The 9,539-nt window shown below is 45.0% G+C and overlaps 1 protein-coding gene across 1 annotated transcript; it reads left to right on the top strand.

Moving 5' to 3' along the window:
• Positions 1 to 376: 376 nt before the first annotated feature.
• On the top strand, positions 377 to 7,334 carry LOC117694004 (protein FAM156A/FAM156B-like). Its single transcript, XM_076918769.1, has one exon. It carries the CDS (start codon positions 377 to 379, stop codon positions 989 to 991), a length of 615 nt encoding a protein of 204 aa, XP_076774884.1. The 3' UTR covers positions 992 to 7,334.
• The last annotated feature ends 2,205 nt before the right edge of the window (positions 7,335 to 9,539 follow it).

Raw genomic sequence — 9,539 nt, 5'->3', positions numbered from 1 at the left:
GAGTCGAGAATCAATGCGATTCTCCATGTGATAATACCTTCCTCATGAGCTGTCAGACAAGAGAAAGAATACCACAGCTGTGCCAGAGATGCTGTTGATGTACACTGCCCTGTCCTAAGCTCTCTGGACATGTGTCATCTCATGTAACCTCAGAAGAAGCCTGGGAGGTGGCCCCACTTTGAAGATGAGGGACAGACAAAGTGAGATGAATAATCATGAGCTTTCTTTCTTCTCTTCTCATCTCTTGTTACAGTCTGCATTTTCCTGGCTGCACCCGCCCCTCCTCGCTCTCGCCTAGTTATTCCACAAGCCTCCACTTTCACGTTTCCTCCTGGAATCAGGGCTCAGTGTGGCCTTCAGCTCAGATTAGACCCCCATGGATCCACTGCAGAAATGGGATCCCATGTCAATTTCTGCGCCCTCCCGCATAGCCACTGTGATGAACTCCCAAGAGGCCTCGGCAGCCCCTCAGCCTTCCTCTTCTGAAAAGCTAAACATGGGCCTCAGCATCCTGAGCGTCAGCCCCAGTCCCAGTTCAGGTGCCCCAGCTCCTCTGTCAGAGGGGCTGTTCCATCAGCAGGCCCGGGAGAAGAAGGCCCTGTGGCAGCAGTACTGGGAGAAGCAGGGCATTCCTCAGAGGAAGAAAGTCTTCCTGAGGCATTCGAGACGCTGGCACCGGGATCACATGGCACCTTACCTGCTTGAAAGGGATGTCAGAGGCTTTCCCTCAGGCGACAAAGCTCAGAATCAGCTTTTATGCCAGGGCCACGTGCAGAATATTTCTGGGATGAGTGGGCAGAGGAATGCAGCCCCGAACCCTCCCTCCTGGGAAACGCTAGTGCAGGGCCTCAATGGCCTCACCCTCAGCCTGGGAGCCAACAGACCCAGCTCTTTGCCAGAGGGGCCTCGGCAGCAGCAGGAGCCAGAGGACATGTGCCAGCTGGAGAGACAGCAGGAAAGCCTGAAGATGTTCCAGAGGATGCTCAAGTAGAGGATGTAAGAAGGCCATGGTGCTGCCCCCCCCCACCCCCCAGAGGATAGATGTGAAAACACATTTAGAAGGTGCTGCATTACCATCTTGGTGGCTTGGTCTCCTCTGAGGTCAAGGCAGTCCACTGCCACTGGATGAGTCCCAACACTTGCGCTATGATGGGAATTGTCCTTGGGAAGGTCTCAACTATCCTGCCTGTCTTTAAATATGCCTTTTTGGTTGTGGTGCTGTGTTTTAGCCTATACAGAAGAAAACTGGGTATTAGTGATCCCCAAATGTGTGTGATGTGATTCATACACTGAGAGTTTTCACTGATTTTTCTTATAGCTCATCATTCCCTCCAGCTTCTTGTTATAAAGAATCAACACCATATGTATATATATATGCATATATATGTGTATATATAGAAGGCATACATCCACATGTCTTCTTGATGTCAGTTTATTGAGTGCCCCCACAAGAAGGGTTACTACATATGTTGGGATGTATGTGCTCGGTAGGAGACAGTCACTTGAACCTTCCAGAAACTGAAGCCAGGGAATGCAGGCTTAAAGCTGCAACCCAATGTCCTGTGGTGGGTAAAACTTCCAGGAGTGTGAACCTACATGGAAGAAGAGAAGTTGTCCTCCTTAGCCACACCAAATGGTGGGTCTCTGGAGAAATTTCCCATGTGTTCACTCAATTATGGTTGTAGCAGAAGGTGACTTGGGATGGCAGAACTGTGTGTCATCCCTCCTCCCACTCCTCCTCTCTGGTACTTCATGTCACTAATAGAACTAAAGACACTGGGGCAGGTCAGGAAGGCCGTAGTTTCATGTAGAGGACGATGCAGAGATTAGCAGTTCCAGTAGCCTGCTGGGAACAGGCTCGGCAGTCTAGGGAGTAGGTAAGGATTGCACTGGAGAAAGGTTTGGAGGACATCATTATGTTCTCAGAAATTTGGTGAGACATGGTGAATGTTTGCAGGGACTTACAAGCCCCATCTTTTTCCATAATGGCACCATGTATAATCATGGCCTGGATATACACATATTATTGACTAGAAGCTGCAGGTGGCTATGCACTCATCCCTCAAGTGTTCCCTTAGTGGTCAATGTCCAGCAGTGGAAAGTGCTCTAAACGAGTCTATCAGTGGTCATATTGGTGATGTGTGTGTGCTTTTTTGTTGTTTTCATTGGGGTTTTTTAGTAGCTGGTAAAGTCCCTGATCATTCAGAAGATCAGCTGGGAGTGCAGAAATTCACCCCTAGGTGAATTGGCAAAAGGGACAGCATCTTACTTGCCTGTGTGCCACATGAGAGGGGTGGGTGCTCGGGTTGGGCTTGGTCAACTGTAGACTTGGCCATTGCTCCAGTTTGCTGCATGGCAACCATTCTGCAGTGGGAACCTGAAAGCCATGTGTGCTTAAAGGGAACATGCTCTTCCCCTCCACACTCATTCTGTTGCTTCTGAGTGGACTGAATTGAAATCCAGGGGCAGCTGCTCACCATAGCTCAGGAGCAGCACACACTATAGTGAGATATATATATCATATATCATATATATGATATATGAATATGAATGAGAGAGGGAGCTGGAGGAGGCAGAGAAACATTCCTGCCAGCCATTATTTGATGTCTTGATAACTGTGTGGGTGAAGGCATCCTAGTGGGATCACCCTTCTCCCTGGCCATTTGGCCATGAGAAGCAGAGCTTCTTGTGTACTAGGTAAAGGAGGCATGTGTGAGACATGTCACCGACTGTACAGTTTGTCATCCTTCATCCTCACATGTCCCTTGACATGCATGCTCTGTATAAAGCACCAGCTTATCTCTTTCTGACCTGAGGGGTCTGTCAGGTTATACATATGTGGATTTTAAATTTCCCGACATGGAATTGATTTGCTTTCTTTCAAGGATGTGCTGTCCTCTAATTGTACCAGATGGCATGGAATCCCCTGTTCCAACTGTGAAAGCAGGATCTCTTCTGTGAGCGCCTGCCTCCTGCTGTCTGTGTTAAGTGGGATGTCATAGTGTGGTCCTGTGAGAGATTGTGAGACTTAAAGAAACTGAGCATGATCTCCACTCTACTTCTGGCGACAACTGATTTGTGTTACACATTGTGAGTTTTGTAACACATTGTCTGAGCCATGATACTGACGGTGATGAGTTAAATTTCCATTGCACTTAAGTTTGCCTGGTCACTTTTCACTAATTCTCCTTTTGAAACAGCAATGCTTATCTTTGTTTCTTCCAACAGTCCCTTTCTGAAGTAATGCCATGTTTTCCTCCTGCAACATCTTCACCTACCTAATACTTTAGCTAACTGTGGTCTTCCTGATGTCCCCTCCGCATCCAGCATCCTTACCTGCCCCTCTTCAGAGTACATGGCAGGAAAGTTTCAGAGTTAGATGATAGTGTAGTAGGATGGTCATGGAACCATGAGGCCTAAGGTCTACCTTGTTGGATACTCAAGAGAGCCGCTTCAATTAACAAGATGATCCATTGTGTCTCTGTAGTCCTGGGGATGCAGGAACCTTTGGCATGTTGGCTCAGGCTCAGGCTCAGGTGCTAGCCTAATTATCACAACCCACCCCCCAAAAAAAAACTTCATCCTACAGTGGATAAGACACTAAGAGCTTGGCCAAGAACTCTGTCCCAGTCACTGGAGTGGCTTGGGAGCCCTCGCCCTTGCTTTTTGCTTTCCCTACTAATGATCCTCTTACTGGATGAAGTAGCCCTTGTTACTACTTCACAACCCCAGTTACTTTAGCACTTATGATAATCTCACTTGATGATAATTACTGACTACTCATGTATACCCCCTTTACTTGCATTTCTTAATCCTCTTCCAAGGGGTTGAGCTAAACTATTCTATGTGCCCTGTATGAGTGTGTGCCTGCATGCGTGTGTACCAGTGTAGGCAGCCAGCTTGTGTGGATAGAGTTCCAAGGTTAATCCTGTGTGTGTTCCTCTGTTGCTTCCCATCCTGTGTGTATAGGTTCGTGTTTTCTTTTTTTTGTTTGTTTGTTTGTGTTTTGTTTTGTTTTTTTGTTTTGTTTTTTCGAGACAGGGTTTCTCTGTGTAGCTCTGGCTGTCCTGGAACTCACTCTGTAGACCAGGCTGGCCTCGAACTCAGAAATCCGCCTGTCTCTGCCTCCCAAGTGCTGGGATTAAAGGCATGCGCCACCACCGCCCACAGGTTCCTGTTTTCTAAGATTGGGGAACTCACCAGTTTGGCTTCCTCTGATGGAGTAATAGTCCCAGGATTCCTCTGTTCTCTGCCTAGCAGCAGCAGGATTATGGGTGTGCCCTTCCAGTCTTGGCTTTGAATGAGGGCTGGGAATCTAAGCTCAGGGCCTCAGGTCCTTATGGCATACACTTTAGCTGCCCCCTGGATTCCCATGCATGAGCTGAAGTTTTAATTAGTCACATTTGACCTTCACATTCTACCATTTCTCTTTCTGAGTAGTGAAGCCCCCAACCCAGTGTGCGCCATTTCTGGCCTTACACTCTTTGGAGGGGTGCTGCCTGTGCGAGAAGACCAGGGTGTGAGTCTCACACTCAGAAAGTAGCAGGCAGCATGTTCATGAGCACTTTTCAGTACCTTAGGTGCATTGCTCTGCTGCTCTCAACACTGCAGCAAGCACCTTTAAAAGCTGGTGCTAAAAGAGGGATTCTAATTATGCCTTCACTGTTGTCATGGTGATGCCATTAGAATACCTTTCATCAATGCAACCTGATTTACCTCTAGGACTGGATCTTGCCAACCTCTCACATCCCTTTGGAAATAGAAATACATCTTCCCACTGCATCTGATTTTGTCTCAAGAGAGGTTGGAGATTCGTGTGCCAGAAGTGTGACAGCCTATGACCCCCTGAGATTCACGGGAAGGTGTTAGTGGCAGAGGTGTAGGTCGTTAATCTCATTCAAAACCACTGTGCAATCAATAACCTGGGAGAACAAGCTCTTCCTGACAGGATGGAGTGTGGTTGGTTGCCTAGGATACAAGTAGCAAAAGCCAGAGCACATGGAGAGTGTCACAGGACCAGCTTCATTCTGCAGGATCCAGGCCTAGATTGTAAATTTGAGTGAGCATGCTCAGTTTCAGAGCCTCCTCAATACTGGCAGTTTACTGAAGATGCTCTGGGCCCACTTATGAGAAGCAAATTCAGAGAGGATGAGGACATAGACTCTAGCCACTATCTGCAGGGGTCATTGGCGTTTGAGTGAGAATATGCAGATTGCTTAGTCTGTTTCCTCATGGTGGTGGAGACTGTGAAGAAGCAGTGGTCCCAGCCACAAATGCTATTCCTTCTGTGCAGGTGGCCCTGTTGCCTGTGTGCAGGGCACTTTGATAAACGTTGAAATGGAGTGTTCCTCAGTGTCTATGATCTGATGGGTGGACATAGAGATCCTGAAGATTGGAGAACACCACACACACACACACACACACACACACACATACACACACACACACACACACACACACACACAGGCAGGCAGAAAGCAGAGGAAAATTGTGACATTTCAAACACCATGTATTATCTCATGTTGTAATGCCAAGTTAAGTGAGCTTGACAAAAACCAAACAAAACAAAACAGAAAGCTCATATATGTATGTATATATGTGTATATATATATATATATATGTACATGTATATATGTTTGTTTGTATGTATGTATGTATGCATGTATGTATGTATGTATGTATATATGTAGGTACTGGATTACCTCTCTGTGTTTGACACCTGACAATGGTTATATCATTTTTACAATGACTAATCAGGTCACTGGTTATGGTGAGGTATATGTTGGTTAAGCTTACTGAGATGTGTCCCACATAAAATCCTCAACACTTGTGCCCTGAGATGTGACATGATAGGGTGAACTAAATATGCCAAGCAGAATCTAAGTGCAGACCTTGAGACTGTAATGGCCATTCATGTTTTGTTGTCCACAAAATTAAGAAACCGGGATGTAAATGGAGTTGGTTGCTGTCAGGGTAACGTACTGAATCAGGTGAAAATGTTGACCTGGATGGACAGACACTATACGTTTCTGAAAAGGACATGATAAGGTCATGTTATAGCATCCTGTATGTCATCCACCATGTGCTAAATCCCACCACTTTCACCTGTCGCATATAGTTAACCCAACAGGAACGCCCTGATTATAGAACTGTCACAGGATACATGACTAAGTGTGAATATCAACCCAGGAACACATGACCAAGTGTAACTATCAACAGGGGGATACATGACCAAGTGAGAATATCAACATGGAGATATATGACCAGGTGTGAATGTCAACACACGGTGATACATGATGAAATGTGACTATCAGATACATGATCCAGTGTGAATATCAATAAGGAGATACATGATCAAGTGTGAATAGCAACATGGGGATACATGACCAAGTGAGAATATCAACATGGAGATATATGATCAAGTGTGAATATCAACACACAGGGATACATGATGAAGTGTGACTATCAGATATATGATACAGAGTGAATATCAACATGGGTATAGATGACCAAGTAGCAACATGGGGTTACATGACCAAGTGTGAATAGCAACATGGGTAGACATGATCAAGTGAGAATAACAACACAGTGATACATGACCAGGTGTGAACCTCAGCAGGGGGACACATGGCCAAGTATGAATATCAACATGTGTATACATGACCAAGTGTGAATAGCAACACAGGGATACATGACCAAGTGTGAATATCAAGCTAAGAGAGAAAGCAAGTTGGAACATGCTTAATAAACATGAAAGGAAGTCAGATGGCATAGGAGACCACAGACATTCCGCCTTCAATCTCCACGAGTGTTTCTTTGGTTTGTTTGTTTGTTTGTTTGTTTGGTATTTTGAGGCAGGGCTTGTCTACCATGCAGCTGTGGTGATCCTGGAATTTACAATGTGCATCAGCTTGGAAGAAATTCACAGTGATCTCTCTGCCTCTGCCTCCTGGATGTCGGGTTGATGGCTAGAGCCACAACACCACCTCTGTTTCTTTTTCTTTCTTTTTCTTTTGATAATATCTTTTAAACAAAATTTATTTTTGTACACTATGTTTATAAGTACTACCTAATCATTTCGGAGGTAATTGCAAAATACCAAAATATTTAAAATTGTTTGTATCTATTTCCTTTGAGACCAAAAAATGTTAACAGGTACAATATACCATAAAACTCATGACAGTTTGATTGATTGTTGCAGATTCAAATTGGAAATCATTTGGTTTTTTTTGTCATCCAGAAGTCCTAGAAAAGCACATCTGTGTTCACATAGTTTGAGTTTCATTTTTAAAATGAAGAAATAAAAATTGGAGTGTATACCATTCCATATGGCAGCTGCATGGAAATTCCATCCTGGTTTATTGTCATTATTTTGTGGTGTATTATTTTATTATATGTACTCTGTGTATGATTGTGAGAACCTGTCTGGGAGTGTGCCTGTAAAGCCCATATATAACATCATCTCTCTTCCTGTGTAGATCACTACCTTAGTGTTTTTGTAATTATTATTACTGTTATTTTTTTTTACTTTACATCCTGATTGCAGCTTCTCCTCCCTCCTCTCCTCCCAGTCCCCTCTAACATCCCTGTTCCCCATCATTCTCAACTCCATCCCTCATGACTACCTTGCCTTTGAATGCAAACATTCATGGGCCAGTCCAATCAGTGGGTGCTATTCCCACAGACACGAATCTTTCCCTGCAATTGTCCCATTTGTAGGACATTCTCATGGCACATACAGTTTTGCTGTGTACATGCAGCACAGGGCACAGGGAGAGGTGAGGCCTGTTCAGGAAGGGATGGACAGACCTCCATGTCATTCTTGCAAAGAGCATTCTCTTGGGATTACAGCTTTCTTGCCTCTGGATGGTGGCCCTCCTCATTTCAATTCACTGTGGGCAAACTGCAACTGCTCTGACATTTGACCTCCTTGCAAATGGTGATGCTGGGGTAGGGTTGCTGAGATTGCTTAACAGACTTCAGACTCTACTGAAGTTCATCTCTTCATGATGTTTGGGTACATAATGACAGGATGAGACTGTTGGAGGGAAAAGCCTCTCCTGCCAGGAGGCAGTGGGCAGTCTGTAGGGCTTCAGGGCAATCTAGGCATTAGGGGCCAAAACCAAGGATGCAGGAGAAAGGACAAAGTAAGAAATAGTACTGGGAGGCCTTCAAAAGGCCTCCCCTGCTGCCCTGATACACAGTCTTCTAGTCTGACAGTGAACCCTGAAACCCATGCATATCCTGTAATATTAGTGGCTTTCTAAGCTCACACAGATACTGACCAAATGAAACTGCTGCTTACATGATGGGCACCGTTTCCTAGCAGCCACTGGGCAACTCTTCTGGGCAGATTCAGTGGCAAGCTTATGGAAAGGGCAGTCATGGACTATCCAGTGTGTACCTGGCTCCTTCCAAACAGCAGAAAGAAGAAAGAAACAGCTTTAAGGTAAAGAAAGAGCCTCAGCCAACTATTGTTAGCTCTGGCTCCCTTAACTTTGAGGAACATGAAACATATTGTTCCTTTCAGTAGAGGCCATTGAGGGGATACAAGATGGGCCATTAGACTTGAGAGTAAAGTGCATGTACATTGGAAGAGATGGGACACCAGGAAGGAGTTCCTGGGTTCTTTGTCTACTTGTGAGGCCATTTTTATTCCTTGTCCTTTGCTGCCTCCATGCTTGGCTGGGGAAATGTATTCAGTAAGCAAGCAGCACTCTCCAAACTGGTTTCCTTATATCCCTGAGCCCTTGGGAACCTGGGCAAGGATTCTGGTGCTTTCAGGACACAATTTCCAATTTTTCTGATGTTTTCCTTACATTTCAAAACAGTGTGTGTTTGAGTGTTCAAACATTCAATGACTTAAGACACATATCTGAAGAGTAGAGGCCAACACAGGAAGTCCACTCTCTCTACAAACCATTGAGTTCCAGGACCTGAACTCCAGTCATCGAAAGGCATAGTGACACGTGGGATGACAATCCTGCCAGGCCCTAATATCTGATTTTCACGAGTACTGTTACCTAGAACTCTTCTGCTCAATGAACATCAGAGGCAAAGCTTGGCCCTCTGTACAGAAGACACACACTCTGACTGCTAACACCCTGGCATTAACACCCACTGGATGCTGACTCCCATTCTAATGGAAACTCTGGATTCAGGAATGAATGGCTACACTTGGCATAACTCATCCAAAAGCATATTTAGGTCACAGGTTAGAGGCTGCAGGCCCAAGCAGCACAGCTGCAGACATTATAGAAGTGCACAGGGCAAGGCACAGAGTACTCAGTTGAGGTAGGAAATGAGCTGGAAGCTGAGGGGTCATGACCTCTGGCAAAAACCTTGAAAAATCCTCTCTTTTTGGTTGTCTGAGATTTTCATACAAAGTCTTTTTATCACATTCACCCCCAACTCTCCCAGATCCTAAACATTCCACATTCTTTTAAATTTGTGGCTGTTATTTTTGTTTTGTTGTAACCCCTTCAAGATCCATTTGTGTTGTCTTTTATTGATTGATTGATTGATTGATTGATTGATTT

This window comes from Arvicanthis niloticus, chromosome X, assembly GCF_011762505.2.
Source record: "Arvicanthis niloticus isolate mArvNil1 chromosome X, mArvNil1.pat.X, whole genome shotgun sequence".
Taxonomy (NCBI): domain Eukaryota; kingdom Metazoa; phylum Chordata; class Mammalia; order Rodentia; family Muridae; genus Arvicanthis; species Arvicanthis niloticus.
This window is presented reverse-complemented; position numbering and strand designations above follow the sequence as displayed.